Here is a 19,574-nt window from a genome sequence, read left to right as displayed (position 1 = left end):
GCCTGCTGATTTGTCCCAAATTTCCCCAACTGTACTCTGATGATGGGTAAACTCAGAACACTGTACTTGCTACTTTTTGCAACTGCACCTTCCACAGTAAAGCATTTTTCACCTGAGAACACACCTTTGTTTTAATGATTTCCTGCTTTGCTCACTGTGACAGCTCCCAGTAAAAATTTATCCTCCCAGCTGAATGACAATGTGAGAATGCCCAAGTGGTGCAATGGATCAGTTTATTTTACTTAGTGCGTATAAACAGATTGGTTAACCATTAAGATGTTACATTCATTGCATTTCTAAAGCATGACCTACCATTGCCACCTTTTGCAGCAGACACATCTGTGAATATGAAAGCATTACATATTTAACAGGCGTTTCCTGCTGAGAAGGACTGAGGTTTTCAATCCACAGATGAGAATCCCAGTGGGAGCCAGTAATAGTCTCATGAGAGGTAGATTGATTTGGCAGGAAGTCCAGGATGGTGCTGTTAGGGCCATCTCTGTCACAGGTCTGAAGCTGACTGATGTCCAGAAAATTATGAAGACTGCCAAGTCACTTGTTAAGAATACTGTAATACTTCATGAATGCATCTCCATGCTAAAAACTTTCCTGTTAGTTTTTTTAACTGTCATTGGGAAAAAGCCTGCACTCACCCATCCTGAAAGTGTCAGCTGACTTGCTGGCCCATGCAGCTGAAATAGGGACTTGTTCTTGGAGCTGTTGGGTGAATCACACTTGCAGTTAAGGGCAGAGGATGTGCTGGGAAACATTAGCACTTCAGCTGTCCTCTGTTACCACAATCCACTCATATCACATAGGGAAGGGCCTTGCTGTGCCTACTAAGACACAATACTGGATTTAAATAAAACACCATTAAACCCATTTATTTTTAATACCCAAAAGCAACAAACATATACAAAATTCTTAGGAAAATAAATAAAAGACAAGTTATACCTAATTTACTCACACTAAGGTTAAAGACCTCTCTACCTCATTCAGTCTGACTTGCCATTCTTCCTGGCAAGACAACATTTAGGATTTTCAATGTTTGTGCACATTTATGCCAGAGCCTACGCCTTTCAGATAGAAAAAATAAAGGAATCTAGTTTTGGGAGCTATATTCAGTATTTGGTGACTCACTGGCATAAATTCTTGCTTTTCAGATTACAGAAGGACACAAAATCTAAGTGGTGCTATCATGCAAATCTTCTTAAAAAACACAGTGCTCTACTGTGTAGTAAGAAACCATAAAAGATAGTAACTAACCACTGTGGGGTGCATGTGTTTGGGAAGACCTTTTTATCTAATGCAATGTAATACAGTGACAAAGACAAAACTGTCTGTTGAGGCACATGTGCACTCAAAATGAGTACAAACAAAACAAATCAGCATATTACTAATGTACTTTTTATTCTATGAAAATTAGATGCCACATTACAATGGGGGCTACGAATGTCTTTCTGACTAGCAATGCTCTGCATGTTGTGGAAGTGTCTTTTCACTATCAAAGACAAATATGCACTAACAGATTTCAAAGAGAAATCTAACAGTACTTGAATAAATACTATTTCAGAAGTTTGCACATATTCAGAAACAATATATTCTTTTAATAAATAACTTCAAGAAGTTAGCCTTTGCTAAGCTTACAGTCAATGCAGCAAGTCTGATAAATATCTGAAAATATATGTATGTAGAAATGTAGCTTTCTGTGAAAGTCAAGTTTTACTGTACACACTTGTGTCATAAGGACGGACAACTACAGCAAAAGCAAAGGCACAGCAAGAAAAAAGATTCAATGGATTTTTAAAAAAATTATTTGTTTCACCAGTATAGCCAACACAGCTTTTGCCTGTGACCTGACTGGATTACTTGGTTCTGTATCCCCATATCCTGAAAAGAGAGGTTTTATCCAACAGAAATGAAGACATTTTCTCTCTAATTGGAGAGACAGGTTAAGTGAATTACAATTTAAATACATTCCCCTGTATCACTTAGGTTTAAGATTATTATGATGTTCAAAAGTAATGATAGAGTTTTAAATTAATAATTTATCTAAGAACTGCATTACAAAGAGGAAGAAAAGCATAAGAATTAATGGTTCTACAGTTTCTAATTTTCCTGATGTGTGCACCAAAGACATTTAATGTATTTTTAATGACTTTGCATATTTTATCTACTGCCTAAAATTTTCAAAAGCTGTACTGAATTTTACATTGCTTTTGATTGTCTTTGATTTTAATATTAGACATCTCAAAATAAAAAAGTAATCTTTCTTGAAATTGTTAATTTTCAACCTTGCTGGGTTAACAACAACTTGGAGAGAAATACCACAAAACAGATTAAGAAAAAAAGGTAAAATTTAATTCATATTTTAAAATAACAAAACCAAAGGTGTCACTAGAGGAAATTACCAGAATACAACTTCCCAAAGATATCAGAAGCTTAGGAATCACCTCACTTTAGATGAACAAAGGAAACTGATTTTGATGCAAATTAACTATCCTAACCATTCAAAAAAAAAAAAAAAGAATACTCCAAAATCACAGTTAATCATTGGGAATTTAAGAATGTACTTCAAGAGGAACTTGTCTAGCAATTGTTCTTTTTGTAAACTACACTGGTGTCAGGTTTTTGCTGGCACCAGTTTTAAACATTACTAAATGTCTACAGTATTGCTGTCTCAGTTTAGATCCAAGTGAAATTCAGTGTCAACCTGTGAATTTTCATCTAGTAAGTTTCACAACACAAAATTTTATAGTTTTCTGGGTTTGTTGTTTTCTGGAAAATTAAAGTTACAAAAATACCCATCTAATCAATTGACTCCATATTCTTATAAACACAGTTTTGCACAAATGGTTACCTTCCTCAAGCTAAACACCCTCATTCTTCTAGCTGCATAACCTCTTCTGAAAGCAGAACAAGCAGCTGAAGGAAAAACTACTTATTCATGCTTTAATAACAAAACAAAATGAATAAAACAACTCCCAAAAAGAACACTTAACATGGTTAATTGTTTGAGCTCATGTAAAATACCCAAACTTTATTTGGCAAGTATAGGCCACTTTTTTCTGCCACGTTTATAAACTAATTTAATATTTCAAGAGGTATGCAAGTCTAATGCCAGCAATTACATCAGTCTACTGAGATGAACACTGTGAACTTGGCATTTTAGTCTGTCAATTAGATTAAACGAATTGTTTCATTTTGGAGGTTCACATCTGATTCAGTAGTCACAATCAGAGAGCAGTCACTGTTTTCACCACAGCAGACAGAGAGCAATTAGCTAGTCTGCAATCTTGTGACAATTCCAGCAGTAGAAGGTATTATGAAAGTACACTACAAGCATATAAAATGATAAAAAAGAGAAGTAAAACAAGCTTAGAAGCACAGCAAGCATGATGCCAGAAATTATCAGGATTTGAATATTCCTTTTCCTTCAAACATCCCTTAGTTCTGAATGTCAGTGTTCCCTTGCACTGTAATGCAATCTGCAATTTCATTGCACTGACACGCTTTGCTCCACAGTGCTTTCCTGACGCTGAAGTAACAGCCACATGCGACTTGAGGGTTAACACACTTCCACGCGGCCCTGCGCTGGCGGGAAGCGCCGGGGTGTCGGGTTACCGCGCGCGGCATTCCAGCAGCGCGGCCGAGGGCGCGGGCACGCCTGGCGCGCCGCCCCGCTCCCGCCGCTCCGCCCGGCAGCGCAGAGCCAGCCCGGCGCCGCCGAGGCAGCCAGCGAAAGGCCGTGCTGGATGCGCACAGCATTCCCGAACAGCAAGACAGTGACTGACAAACGGGTGCGATCCGCCTAATGACCCCCCGCCCGCTAGGTTCGGGTTTGAAATAAGAGACGGAAACAGAAACAAAGAATGGGGACAGAAGAACTCGGAGAGATGCAGCGTGAAGCAGAAGCACGTGAATACACAGACCGCATATGCACAACCTCTTTGCTTCCAGAGGGCATAGGAGTTCAAAGATTAGACACCATGCAGGAAAAAAACTTCCTGTTTTCATTTCTTTTCCCAGTAAGCACTGTCTCCAGGAAAATTACTCCTCCTCCAGTCCTTTCTTCAAGCTCCATGGAGGAAAAAATTAATTAGTTTTTGCCCTTTCCTAGAGATCTTGTAACTTCAGCATGAGAAATCTGTCACCTGGGAGGAAAAAATGAATTCGTTTTTGCCCTTTCCTAGAGATCTTGAAACTTCAGCATGAGAAACCTGTCACCTGATTTGCCCAGGATAAGGAGTAAAGGCTGAAAGAAGAGATTGAAACAAAACACACGAAAAAGGTTTTGCTTTTAATACATGCAGATTTTCAAACGGGCTGTTAAAACCACCTCAGAAAAATACTGGTACACAAGATGTATACAGGACAAATATGTGAACTGTGTAAAACTCCAGCATCAGTAGTTCACCTTATATCCTGGAGAATCCTCTTCCAACTTTGTTACACCTTATACAGATGCTGTGCCATGTATGATCAATCTTGACACTCTTCTTTATACTTTTATTAGGTTATTTGGTTGGGTTTTTTACATACACAAAGACGATTTATGCAGTATACAGTAAAACAATTTTAATCGGAACAGACTGTCTTCTGTCTGAAGACAAGGAAGGGCAATCTAGCATTTTCACAGATATATATGGTAACTATGATATCCACCTCCTAGAGTATCAGCAAAAGCCAATTTCTTTCAATCCAGTAAAAATGAAGAAATGCAATTCTCAACACCACCACAAGTACTACTTAGCATTTATTACCATTGAATTTCTTCAGTCATTTAGCTGCCCAGTTGATCAGTTCTGCAGTGTTTTAAGTATTAGTATCTTCACTACCCCAAAATTCTGGAATCATCAAGCTCTGTCATTCATTCACTTTTTCTGAATAATTTCCAGCACTGATCTGCACAAAACTCCACTGCTAGCTTTCCAACACTACAAAAGCCAAGCATTTATTCTTCTCTTTCACTTACTATGTTTAACTCTCTGACGAAAAGAAGAAAATTAGTATTAATGACCAGCTTTAAAAAAAGAAAAAACAAACTAAAACCACAAAATCTTTGGTGAAAGCTGGACAATATATTTGTTATGTTATTAAAAAAACCAAAGACTAAGCCAACAATATGTACTATATATTTACTCCTTCAAAGACCTCTGACTGATTTGCAAGGCATGACTTTCATCTCCTAAAGGCACCATTATTCTACCTCTATGTGTAGACTACATCCTCACCTAAACAAAAGTGCCAATACAACTGTTCAGCACTGGAGTCATATTTACCTTAGCATTACGTTCCCAAACAGACTTTTTAAATTTTTTTAAGGAGGCAGCCATGGGGGAAATAAGATTTTACACACAAAAGCATCAGTTGGAACAAAGAGTCATAGCAGCTGCAGTCACCATACTGAACTAATTAATTTCCAAGTGACTATAAAGATACTTACAATTATCTCCAATTTCCTCCCCCCTCCCACCACAAACCCTTCAAAAGATCTAATTTCTACCGAAAATTTCTTCAGAAGAAAGAGGACAAAAAGAACAGTTGATTAAGGATATTTAGACAGTTTAGTATTTATCCACCATACTAAGAAAAATCACTATTTATTGCAGATATTATTCTTTGCTTCTCCAGAATAAATTTACCACAAAGACCAGCTAGTATACAGCAAGAAGTTAAATAGAATTCTCTCAGAGATCTCACAATGACTACAATACCTCAGCACAGGATGATCAAAATACAAAGCAAAAGTATGCAGTACTTACAGACATATTCTTTTCTTTTTCAGGTTCTCATGAATTACAGAGATGTTTAAGAAAAGGCCCAAATTGGTTCAGTAAAGTGTTGGGATAATGAAAGATGTAAAAAGTACAAAAAAAGTGTCTATTTTGAATACACACGTATTTTCAGAATGAGTGCAGAAACAAGCTGACACTTGTCATTATTTTGATTAATAGTAAGTGGTTTGTTTTGCTGTCACTGGTCAATTTTCACATAAAGGCATGTGAGTTGCATTCTTTTTCAATATTATTGCAAAGGTTGCCTCTCTATTAAAATAAAACCATAAAAATACACAGGATTCAGAAAAGAGACAAAGTCCCATCTGCAAGCCCTATTTTTTAAAAAAGTGAAAATAGCTTATTCTGCATCCTTACAAAAAATGAGGTAGTAAAATTCTTATGCAAGATTCGATTAGAAAAAGCTTCATCTGCAAGCCATATTTTTAATTCAGTTGACAACCTGCACTTAGAACATACTTTAATATTTTCCTTAAGATGTCTCATATCCAACAAAAAGCTGCCCTTGTGATCTGTTTTGACTTTGTAACTAGAAATCTAATGCATAAGAAAAGAACCACAATAGCTGCTGCTATTTAAGTATCTTGTCAACAATAAAGGTTTCAAAATGAAGCTGATGATATTTTTACTGACTTTTATTTTTAAGACATGCAGCCCATTTTTTATGTAATCCAATACAGTATCTCAGTATATTAAAAAAAGCCAAAGAACTTCTGCTATCATAATGTAATAAAACAGTAAGAATGGCTGTCAGCTATTTTCTTCCTTCAAATTAAAACTGTATAGTACAAGATCCCACACTAATTTTTCTCTTTCGTACAATTTTAAGTATTCTTTTATGCTTGCTATCTAGAAAAAAAAGGAAAAAATAAAGCATCATATTCTACAGTATTCTCATGCTGAGATTGCTCATTCAACGTATTTTGACCCTGCAAGAGAAGCAACCAAGAGACTAGCTTAGGAAAACAGTTAAGAATATTAAGTATGGAGTTTCTCATTTCAGCATAAATATGAATGGAAACAATGTACCAGTGAAAAGAGTATGAAATGCTATGAAGATTAATAACAGAACTCAGCCAGTGATTATATCAACCTGCCTTCTCACTATTTTGAGAATCCAAAAAGGCTGTAAGTAGGAATATTCAAATAAAGTGGGTACCTTGAGGAGACATGTAGGCTCCTGATGAATTGTTCCTTCCTCATTCTTATTCATCAATTAAAAAAAACATTAAATAGCTCACCTTTTTCAGTATCTCCACACTGAGCTGTGGACTTTTATTTCCTTTAGCCTTCTGATACAGTGTACCTACAGAATCCATTCCTACAGAGCTTGACATTCCTCACTAATTGAAAATTTACCAGTATTTCATATTTGCTAACATCATCTTTGCACATAATCAGCACAGTGTCTTCTACATTCCTCACAGGCTGTCTGGTCTTGCTTCTACCTTTGGTGGACATCCATTTTGTGTTTGGGCACTGTTTATCCACACTACCTTCTTCTCCATTATGTTAGGTGGTCTTTACATTGTGTTCCCTACTTGGGAGAGCTTTTACTTCAACCCTAACATAATTTTAGATAGCCACTGAATTAATGTTCAGTTTTCTTAACAAAAATAATACTCCCTAGTAAGGCACACATTCTGCAGAACAGCCATGAACTGCCACTGGCAAAGTAGAATGTGCTGTTGAGAGCACAAGCAGCAAACTTTTGTGTTTCCTAATAGCACCTGACTTCTCGCACATCTATGCCTGACCAATGCACATATGGATGTATCTGCCACTCAAACTCCTATACATCCTGCTTTTCTGTAGAAGAATGCATCAAGCATGGACAGAAAGTCACACTTGCGCCAAAGCAAGGATCTGGACTGCTGTGCTGAAGGAGGGCTGAATAACCCTATACATCCTGCATTTCTGTAGAAGAATGCATCAAGCATGGACAGAAAGTCAGACACCTGGGCCAAAGCAAGGATCTGGACTGCTCTGCTGAAGGAGGGATGAATAACTTTAAGTTTTACCCCTTCTTCCTTCCCTGAAATTGTCTACAAGTGGCATCTGGCCCACAGAACTGCAGATGCTGAACCACCCTGGCCTCTTGATGAGAATCATCAAGGACTGTTTCTAGGCTGACTACACTGAAGTTTAAGCAATTCCCATTAGTCTTACAAAAACTTTTAAAGGTTAAAGATTCTACAACATTAGGATGAATATTTTATTTTAAAAGAAAATCTGCAAGACTGTTGGAAACACATGCCAGGAGAAAGAAAAAGCAAAAAAGTGCATTTGTTTCCACTCTGCCTTAAGATAATCTTACAGTGAGATGTTAACTGAAAGCCAGGTTGCAGAAGATGAAATCATTAACTGTTGTGGTGCACTAGTTTAGTTGTTCTTTTGCAGTGGGTGATTGGGAATTTGCACAGAGTAGTTTTTTATATTGCACTGTATAGCTTATGTTATATCATGTGGTTTGTTACCCCATTTCCCCATCACATGGTCTTTGCCTCACCTGTCCCAGTACCACCTGGTACTCTCCCCTGGGTTACCCTTCCCCTAGCCACCCCTCACTGGTGTCCCATTGGCTGGAGACAATCCCCTGGGTTACCCTTCCCCTAGCCACTCCTCACTGGTGTCCCATTGGCTGGGGACATCTCCTTCTGTCCCCATCCCAGGGAGTATAAAAGTTCCCTGCTAACAGGGAATGCCCTCTTTCTCCCATGGGTTTGTCTGCCTGGTGTGTCTCTTGGAATAAAGGACAACATTTCCCACGTGGAGGATGCTTCTCAGTCTTTTACCTTCATCTACGAAATATCGTGTGGGCAAGGGTCTATAGCTAGCCAGAGTAGACCCCAACAGCCTGGCAGAAAACACTATATTTTAATTAACCAAGAAAGAACACACTACTGACTGCTAGAAGAAAATGACAAAGATTTACAAAAAAGACTGGTATTTTAGGATAGAAAAGGCCATACTAGAAGAAAGACCTACCAAGTTCCTGACCTACTACAAAAATCTTCAGTTACCCAGCCCTATCCTCAACCTTACACTATTCTGCACCTATTACTTTGAGGAAATTGGTGTTGTTCCAAGGACAATGAGTGTGAAAACATCCTTCAAACTGAGGTTATACTTTTGTAAAATAATTTGCCTTTCACATAGTAATGGAGTTCATGTTTAAGTCTTTAACTTAGTAATGGAGTTCATGTTTAAGTCTACTTCTGTTAACATCTTGCTAGAATATAAAACTAAGAACATAATGTAAAGTGTTATTTTTTTCCTGTATCTTTTGTACTAAATTCATTATTCTGTGATAAATACTGTTGTTTAAGTCCATTGAAAACCCTCATTGTATTAACTAACCTATTTCTCCAGTGATAATTTTCAGGATAGAAAACGTATCTTTCCAAGACATTTGAAAATGGCTGAAACAAACTGCTGCTCATTCCTGACAAACGGAAAGCATTTTTCCTTCAAGCACTGCAAATTGTCTTTTGTCCATATTTTCTTAATGGGCATCCCCCAAACATGATATAGCAACATCTTGCTATATCATGACAAGATTTTTGTTTCAAGATAAAGTCAAAAGTACTCCTGGGCACCTGGTAAAGAAACAATGATTATATTAAGATCTTTCTTCAGCCAAGAAATTCCAACAACTCAAGGTAAGCTACACATTGTCTAGTGATTTCTTAGCAATCTGCTATTTTTGTGTCAAGAAACTTTCAAAAAATAACGGGTTCTTAAATATGGAAAGTAGTATTCTACAATGCATAATTAATCCCTTTTGATAGTATCATCAAGCCTGACAAACAAATAAAGAAATATCTGTAAGTATACACAATTTTATATTTCACAGAAGTCTAGAAAGGATCTTACCATACTTTTCCCCCATATTTTGTGAATTCTGGAATAAATATTTATACAGTCTTGGAAAAATGAAAACTGAAGAACTCAAAAACCAGTGTATTATTCCAATAGCTTTGAGAACTCCTGCAACCAATTAACCCAGTTCCTGCATCCACGTAGCTGGAACTTTTAACTGCTCTCATTTTTCACAATGTTTACTTCTGATTGTTGTGCCTGAAACACTTTTAATTCTATTTGCCAGTTAAGATTTTTTTAATTCTTCAGTTCTAACAATGAAAATATAGAGAACAAAATATTTAAATGCCATTCTAACAATACCTACAATATATACTATTTACAAACAAAAGGTTTTTCAACACAGCTCAGCACCAACACTTAACAGATTTTCAATATATATGCAGAACTGTGCATGCGTGACTATGTAGAGCATATTAAAAAAATACATGGACACTCTATTAAACCTAAAAAGAAAAACATGTTATACCATCTCACTCCCAGGAAACAATGTATTTAAAGTGATATTATGTCAGCACTGTCTGCTCAGAATTTACCTGAGGACAGGAAAACAGCATCCCTGACAGTTAATAATATAACTGTAAGTAAAAGCAAGGATTTTGTCCTTCCTATTGTATCAGACTGTAGTTAGTACAGACACAAACTAGAAAGAGAGAGAAGTTAAAGAGAGAAAGTTTAAATCCAGGAAAGATCAAGAAAGAGAAGTTAAAATCTTGTAACTGAAACTTCAAATTTGTTTCATTCAGAGAAGTCCTGCTGAGCGGCAGGCTCAAAAAATGTATGAGTTTACAGGCAGCTGAACTGAGAAACATAGTCCTTAAGAAAGCAAAGAATTCTCTCTGATTAGGATTTCAAACCATTAGATTTAGATTTTTTTTTATGAGTAAGAGAAACTTAAGCCATTGTATTAAAAACTTCAGTAAACAGACAGCTGTGTCAAGGTTGCAGAATTTCAGTCTTTCTTCCTTAAGACTGAACCCAATTACCTATAAAAGACAATCCACCAATAATGCCTTCTGAGGTTATCAGAATACATGAAGTCCTTCCCAAGACTTTGCTACCAACAGTCCTCAGGTGGCTTTTTTTTTTTTTCCTGGACATATGATAAGGAGAAGGGAGGTCTCGGTCTGTTCTTGATGATGGAAGAAAAAGGACTGGTGTTTAGAAAGAGGCATCTTTGTGCATTGGTTTAACACAATGGCTTTTAGCGGGGATGGGGGAAGCCACAGAAGCAACTTCTGAGACAAGCTCCATGAAGTTTCTGCTATGCCCAGAAGAGCCAATCCCTGAAGGCTCTAATGACAGACATGTTGTTGACCCAAATAGAGAAGTTGGTAATGCCTCTGCAATGACATATTTAAGAAGGAAAAAAAATGTGCTCAGTCCGTCCTCTTCTTCCTAGGGGTGGGGAGGCACTGGGGCCATCCCGGTGCCACGAGCGGCTGCCGGGGCCACGCAGCACGCCATGTCGGCACAGCTCGAAGTGAACATTGCCTGCTTAGCTGCTTTTAGCCAGCTGTGCTGCAGGCAGAAGGGCAGAGGCAGCAGCAGCGGCGGCTTCTCCTTTTTGGTGCCGCACATGAAGAGAGATGCGGAATGGTGCCAGCACCGTGGCAGCTGGCACAGCCCATGCGCTGCTGCTGGCACGTGGCCGACAGCAAGGGGTATAGTGAGCAATTCCCCGGCACAGAGCCCAGAGGAGACCAACCTTTCAGCGCTGCAAAACCCCAATAGAACTTTTCAACTGGCAGACCATGAGAACAAAGGAATCTACAGACATTTTTTTCTTGAGTCAGAGAAATGGAGAAGGTGAGGACACATGAGGAGAACAACATGGTGATACTACGCTTGCAGTGAAAGGAGGGAGGGACAGGAGGTCAGGAGGTACTCCAAACATTGAATCCAAAATTCTTCTACTAGATGTGGTGAGGACTATAAAACAACAGACTGTTTCCTGGTAATTCGTGAAGTGCATGGGGGAATCCAGAGATCCATTCACAGGCTGTGAGAAAAGGTGCTCACACTGGAGCAGGTGCATGCTGAAAAGCTGTAGTCTAGTAGGAAACCCAAACAGAGAGCAGACCCTTGTTTCCAGAGGTAGAAGAACCTTGTTTCCAAACTAGAGCAGCTTATCCTTAAAAGACTTGCATGTACCTCATGAATGAATATGACCCATAACATGTAGTTAGGAAAAACTATTTTGACTGGGAGAGGGACTCATGTTACAGCAGATTGGGCAGGACCGCTACTTGTGAAAATTAGAACCACTCTGGAAAAGTCTGCAGAGAACTGTCTCCCATGGGAAGGTCCCCATAGCATAGCAGAAGAGCCTCCTCTCCCTAAGATTTTGAGTGAAAAACTGACAAAACTCTCATGCCCTGTCTCCCTGTACTGTCAGTGGGAAAGAAGGAGAGGCTGGAAGAAGAAGTGTTCTCAAGGTTTAGTTATTAACATCTTTTAATCCCGTTAACAAATTTTTCTTTATACCTTTTAAAGTTTTGAGTCTGTTTTGCCCTTGGAGTGTTTTCTCCTAATCTTTATCTCAACCCATGAGCCCTTGAGTCTTTCTTTCTGCCTCCTCTGCTAAGCTGTAGCAGAGGAATATGAGTGAATAGTTTTTCTCCTGAGTGCCTGGTGCTTATCCAGTGTCAAACCACGACTTTGGCAACTGGGAAGAACTTGGAAAAAAACTGCGCTATTTTTTTCAGCCTACAGAAAGCCTTTAGGCCTTCAATCAATAAAGAATTTCCAGAAGTTTTAAGTTACCATTTCAATAAATCTTTTATCATGAAAATACACATACTATCAGACTCTGGTGCAACATCCATTTTCTGGCTCCAAACCACTTTGGCTGCTGTCATTATTTTGTTGGATTTTTTGTCTTTTCCATTGAACTGCTCTTTGTAGTTTGCAGCTCCTCAAGACTAATCATTCACTAAGAGAGAAGAGGCATTTTTTCTTGCATAAAAACACATAATGAGAAATTAATGGACAACTTCTTGATGTTAACGTAACATGAAAAATTACTATATCCACCATGCAATCCATCAATTTTGAAAGGATTTTGAATTTCCTCTGGCATGTGTTTGAGATCCACACACTAAAACTGTTAAAATAATCTAAAATAACTCAAACCTTAGTTGCTCTAAACTGCAACTTTATAGACCACTTTCTATTTCTATTGTGTCCATCTTTCCTTAAAATTCTCCAGTTCTTAATTTGAGTTATGTGAAGGTGATTTTAATGCATCTTATGATGCATAACTTAAGACAAAAGTTTGCTTGGAGTGAGATTTCACCAATATAAAATCTTGAAGTCATGTGAAGGACTATTACCAGTTGGTGTGAAAGCTGTCTTTTTTATTTTTTCCGTGCTGAATGAGGAATATTTCAATGTCAACTCTAAAAATCTCTGTTAGTGCAGAAATCAACAGTGGTTGGAAAAATACATAAATATAGTGTCTTTTAGGTAGCAATTTATAAGAAACAGGAGTTTTTCTTTCATTTAAGAAACAAAGGTACTGTAGAGCTAGTAAGTGTCAACTTGTGCATTTTTGAAGTCTAAAAATCTCCAAGTAAACAAACCTTTTCCCTATTAAATAGTAATATAACAGTACATTGTTTTTAACAATAAAGTCAACTCACAGCACTTAAAATTTCAGATAACCAAGTGCATTTACTAGCTATCTACCCAAGAAAAGGGAGAGTTCTTCCTTCTCAACTGCTTATTTTGAGGACTCCTCCCTTTCTACAAACTATTTCAGAGCAAAATTTGCCCTGAGCTTTCTAGACTACAAGTCTATCCTCCCCTGATAGCCACTCTTAAAGCTACCATTTACAAGCCTTGTACATGTTCATGCCAACTGAAGCAACACCTGAATGTACTTGGCCAATACAGTCCTGAGTGCAAGCAGGCTTTAAGATGTCTGCATGAACCCATCCTGGCAGGAAAAGCACAATGTGGACAAAACAAAAACTCCTGGTAAATGCGTGCAGAACAAATCTTGCAGTGAAACCCTCTCAAAACATTCACAAAAGCCCCATAAAAAAACATGGGCTTCTGAGCTCAGTGGTCCAGCACACCTGATCACTTCATCATTCTCTTAGAAACGGAGACGCACATACTTGGCATTAAAAAACAATTTAAAAAATTTTAAAAAAAAAGGAGAGAGAAAAAAGACCAAGTTTAGGACTGATGGCAAGTCAGTAATGCAGAATGCCTCAATATTACTGTCATGGTGATTGGGCAGTGCTGCCCATTTTCTTTTCCCTTTTGCTGGTTTATGAAGACTCTTCCTGGAAGTATTAAGCTAAAAATCCCTCTGATTCTACTTCATCAATTTGGCACAAAGCACATATAAATTGGTCAATTAAGCCTTTCCTGTTATTAGCCTTTTTTGAAGGCTAAGATTGCTGCAAGGTTGAGAAATGAAAGAGAAATGCTAAAAACAAACAAAAATATTGTGTGCTCCCAGAATAGCACACAATAGTAGCATAATGATATAATCACTACAGTTATCAAATACACTTATCAAGAAAACAATCAAAACAGCCATATTGTGAGAAAACATTTGTCACAACCTATACATGACTTGTGCTCAAGTCCTATGATTGGAATTCATAACCCATTTCACCATACATAATTTTATGTAGTATCAACTAAGAGATAAGCACAAATCATTATGAAGTTATAAAATTTCTGAAGCATTTTCTTGATGTCATAACATATAAGATACAAACACTGTATGAATTAACAGCAAGGCTGAACACTAAAAAAAGATCTGACTCAAGTGTAACCAGTCCCTTGCAGCTACAATTTGAAATTATTACAGAACCAAATACAAATGGCATGATATTTAGAGCTTGCAGGACAGACAACGAGGATACTGTACTGTCAGACACACAAAATGCCTTCCCATACCCCTGAGCAGCACAAGAACTTCAAATTCTGTGCTTTAACTGTTACAGTAAAAACTTCAAACACCACACACTGGTAAGCAAATTCATGTTTAGTCTGGAATGCTTAAGACTCAAATTGTTTAACACCTTGACAAACGCAAATACTCACAATTTGCTAGCTATGTTAATGTTCAAGCTTACTCTGAAAATACTTTAAAGTTTCAGTAATGCAGTCGCAAAAACCAGACAATTTAAAATAGTTGTGTCTAATATTGAATTATCTACACATGGCATTACCTTCATGGCATGGATTTCTTCTATTAATCTCTCAACTCGTTTTTGGTTCTTTAATTTCAAGTCTTCTGAACCCCTGCAAGTGAAGTCTATTGTTATTAAAGAAATCTCAGTTTAGTTATTTTATTTCCTCTCTGGCAATACCAAATAGCAAAATAAAAAAAAAAAATAAATCAGGAGATGATGCATAAACACAATCCCTTTTTGGCAAATGAACATTTTAGCAAAGAGCTGAACATAGCCTAAAGCTTTTGCTGAACTGAACAGCAGAGGAAACAGTGAGGATTAAGCAGAACAATGTGAAAACAAATGTTACTGTATCAGAAAATACAAAACCACAATTCATATCAAGAACAGGCGACATCAGTGTCTCAAATAGAATTCTATTTTAAGACCTGTAGTACTTAAACATGGAAGTTCATTGGATTTGCTTCTTATTTTGGACAACTTGCTAAAATTGTGAGAGTATCCTCAATTTACACTATGAACACAGTGTGAGATGTATCTCACACCATCTCTAAGACACATGCCAAGTTATTTCAGGCCAGTAATCTTCAAAAACAATCTACAATATATTATTTAAGCTGCTTATATAAGAACCAATTAATAGTAATTACTAAAAATCAAGTATGACCTGTATATCTATGAAAATGAAGTATTTTTTGATACATACTCCTGAAGACAACTATTGTGAAAAAACTTGGTGCAACTTAAATTCAACAGCAGAATAACCTAAAAGATGAAATCTTTTACAGCACACTTTCAGATGTGCTGTAAAAGGTTCTGTAACTGATTCAGATCACCTTCCAATCCCATTAAAAAAGTCATCCCAATTCTGCTTTATGAAACTCCTTTTAGTTAGTATTTTTAGTCTACGATTATGTTAAAATAAGACAAATTTGCGTTTTAGTGCCATAAGTTTTCAATGTAGTACATTTTTCTCTCTTTTTTTTGTTTTTGTGAAAACAGTTAAAATAGTGTCTTATTTATAAACCACAAAAAAACCACTATTATATAAAACTGACTTTTTCAACTTTAATTTCCCGATGTGTCTGGTTAGTTTGCGAATAGTGAGGACTCTGGCCTTCTTCACATCTTTTCTCATCTTCACAACCTGTAAGAAATATGGAAGACATTATAAACTGTTTTCCTTGATTATGTTCCATATACAATACATTCATTGCATTGACTTAAATTTTAGAAATTAGTTCAAAGAGAAATATTTTGAAAACAGAGTGCATTTCCCTGCTAACCAAGTTTCATTTCAAATTAATTCAGATTTCCATTAAAATCAAACTGCTTCCATAAACATCAGAGGAAGAATAACCAACAGTCTAAAAATGTGTCTGAGGTCTAAATAGAAGACAAGACATTCCTAACTAGCCATACTTTAATATTATTCTTAGAGCTAGACTAAGCTACGAATTTGAAATGTCTCACCTTTTGCCTTCACTTAGCTTATTTTGTCCCAGAGAAACACCAGCAGTACATTAAGTCCATTGGTGCATAACACATAAAAGCATTTTAATTATTAAATATCGTCAAGTGTAAAGGAAAGACTCTCAAAAATTAACATTATTTATTATGGAACAGAATTGAGATATTATTCTTTTTATATATTTGAATTAATTATTGTTGAAAACAAACATCCAAATGATTTCTAACTTGCTACAGTCTGTCTTAACCTGCCATCCTACCTGGTACTCTGTTCCCAAATTTAAGGCAGGCAGTTTTAACGAAAATTTGACAATGATATTTTGGTCTTAATTTTCACATCAATAACAAAGAAAGAATTCTCATTATTATTATCAGACAGGATGAACAAAAAAATCATACCAATCTTTTGCAATTAAATTCCATAATGGAAAACCTTAAGCCTAGGTACTGTCTAATGATGAACGTTTCAGATACAGGGAGTCAGTAGTGATCCTTTATTTTTACAACTCAACTTCCCCCTTATTTATACATATAGATCTTACTATGTCTATTAAAATTTTGTATTTAACAGTTAAACTTAGAATAACATGAAATACTAACAAGAAAAAAGAAAAAAAATCAGTCTTCCTGACAAAAGCTACATTTATCTTAAATTTATCCATTGGGATAAGTTTCAAAATTAAGCTGGCACCTCTTTCTCAATAAAGTTCTTTACATCAGATTTCTATTCTAATTTCTCAGTGATAACATCAAAAAAAAAAAGTGATAACTCCACCACCTAGTCAGGTCAAGAATATTAGTACTATAAACCTACATCAAGCTCAAACAAAAAAAAAAAAAAACAAAAAGAAAAATCTTCAAAGCTCACAGAGCAGTACTTCACACCTGTGATGGGGTACATATACATGGGGTACATATCTGGCTAGTACATATACACCCTGCCATAGACCATAAAGAGGACACTTAAAAAACCCAAAAGGAAAGCAGAACACATACTTTGCATAACTGATTAGGTTTGTAACTTAGATTACTGATTCAATCAAGTTGTTAAGCCCTGAATGGCATTTACCAGTAGCTTCACTGAAGGCTGAATCAAAGCAAAACAATTTCTAGAGAGGGGGTATGTGCTGATTGTCAGCCTTCGTCTGCCAGGCAAGCCAAGGAACATAGGAAGCAGTGCTCCTCTGAGAAGCAAGGGAGGGGAATTGTATGGGGGGCAGCGTTAGTCACTTGCACTATGAGAAATAAAAAGGTAGAGGAGGTCTTGGGATACAAATAAGTGACCTAAATGTAGTATCCTGTTCCAAAAATTGTTACAGCAAAGGTCAGTACTTACCTTAGTTACCCTAGTAAAAGTAACTATACACACAGATCTACCTACAAAAGCATTTCAACTTCAGTTAACAGCAGAAATCACATGCTAAAAAGCACCAAGTGCTGCTACACAGCAGCACTGCTTGAGACTTCAACTCCTTAAGGAAGAAACCCATAACATCACCATTTGCAATCAAGGCATGCAGATATTTCTTGTTATAAGACACTGAATAAGATTATCATAGGTCCCTGTAGTATATCTTCTAAAAGGAAGAAAGAAAAAAAAGGCAGCTTCTGTCTGAACACCTTTTCAGTACTATACATACTGGTACACTGAATGGAATGTTTGGAATGTCAGAGGAAAACTGGGTATGCATTCTTAGAACTCTGGGGAGGTTGTTTTGAGTTTGTGATTTTTTTATTCTCTATTTTTTTAACAACCACAAAAAACTAAAAAATCCAAAAAACCTAAAAATCCACAAGCTAGAAACATACTGGAATTTAAATGCATACTTTACATATTACTTACTGTGTATGCAAAGATGAAGTATATTTAACTTTCAAAAATGTTTTGTCAGGTATTTTTTATTAGAAATATTAATGCACACACAGCATGTTTCTAGGGCCTATCAGAGCCAAACTTCAGCCTCCTCTGCTGCCAGCCAGTGAAGGCTGTATAGACATGACAGCAGGAATGAGGGAAGGTATTCGCTCCTTGGCAGACTAGGAGTATCAATTTATGTAATCCAGTCACTTCTTTCACACGGGACAGTATGCATCAACTCTGTTCTTGGAAGTACTCATAACGTTCTCAAGAAAGCAGTCAGCTCTTTGGGAAAGAAATCAAAAAAGTTTAGCTTCAGATTTACAGTGTGCCTGAAACAATGGGGCTTAGACCACCAGGGTAGGCCCTGGTCTCTTGTATTACAAAGTGAGAGAGGCAACTTTGCCATCAGTAGAAAAAAAATCCCAAACTAAGCCAAACCAAACAAAAAAACCCACCAAGAATAGTCATGACTTTCAAAAAATAACAAATATTTATTAATATAATAAGGTATTTTTTATAAATAGTTCAAAAAAAGACAGTAGGGAAAGGAGAAGTCTTTGCACTGAAACATAAAAAGGCTGCAGTCTAAGTCAGGATCAGACTTTATGCCTTAAGACCAGGCAATAAGGACTTTTAATGTACTCAGCAGTGACAGTAAGCACTAAAGAATTATTATAAACAAGCAAAACACAAACCAAACAATTTCTTCTATCAATAGGATCTAGGATTCCTGGAAATTAAGGAAGTCTGCAAATATATGTGGAAATAACCCCTTCAAGGATTTCTTTGAACAAAGAACAAGAGATGTTTTCCTTTGCTGAAGACAGTTCTTAATTTTGTTGGGAAATACTATTTATGAGACAATTAAACTATACCTCCTCATTAACGCTACCAAAATGTCTGTGTTCACACATTAATAATAAAAATAGATCATATCAAAGTAAGAGTAGATATAGACTACATATCAATTATTAAATACAAAAGAAATCATAAAACAAATGAACTCACTTTTGAAAACAAGCCTAGGTAGTAACATATAGAATGTACACAAACATATTTCAGAAGCTATGGTTATGAACAAAAATCATCCATTTAGCACTATGCCCTTTCACAAAATAATATATTTATATTACTATTGAAACTAAACAAAGATGAAGTTCAAAAAATTCCATGACTGATGGTACTCCACAAAGAGAGGCATCCATCAAGCCAACAGCTTTCCACCTGCAGTAAGCACTGCCACAAAGCGTTGACATGTACCAACCAGCAGCATGCAAACCATTTCAAGCCATGGGCAGATGGTAGCTGCTGCTGCCCTTTCAAGAAAGGGAAAACAAAGAGCACAGCAGGGAATCAGCAGATGACAAGCCAGACAAGAACTAGAAACTCCCCTGCAATTCACCT

General features: G+C 36.7%; 1 protein-coding gene across 1 annotated transcript in view; it reads right to left on the bottom strand.

The window, feature by feature from the left end:
- The window catches only part of SRFBP1 (serum response factor binding protein 1), a 65,769-nt gene that overhangs the window by 28,336 nt on the left and 17,859 nt on the right, over positions 1 to 19,574 (bottom strand). The window contains exons 2-3 of the mRNA XM_039733137.1: positions 15,898 to 15,986; positions 14,876 to 14,948 (exon numbers count right to left, since the gene is read on the bottom strand). Of these exons, the coding sequence (XP_039589071.1) occupies positions 14,876 to 14,948; positions 15,898 to 15,986 (162 nt within the window). The remainder of the gene's footprint in view (positions 1 to 14,875; positions 14,949 to 15,897; positions 15,987 to 19,574) is intronic.

This window comes from Passer montanus, unplaced genomic scaffold (genome assembly GCF_014805655.1).
Source record: "Passer montanus isolate IOZ18808 unplaced genomic scaffold, ASM1480565v1 scaffold83, whole genome shotgun sequence".
Classification (NCBI taxonomy): domain Eukaryota; kingdom Metazoa; phylum Chordata; class Aves; order Passeriformes; family Passeridae; genus Passer; species Passer montanus.
The sequence above is the reverse complement of the archived record's forward strand: the minus strand, read 5'-3'. Positions and strand labels throughout refer to the sequence as shown.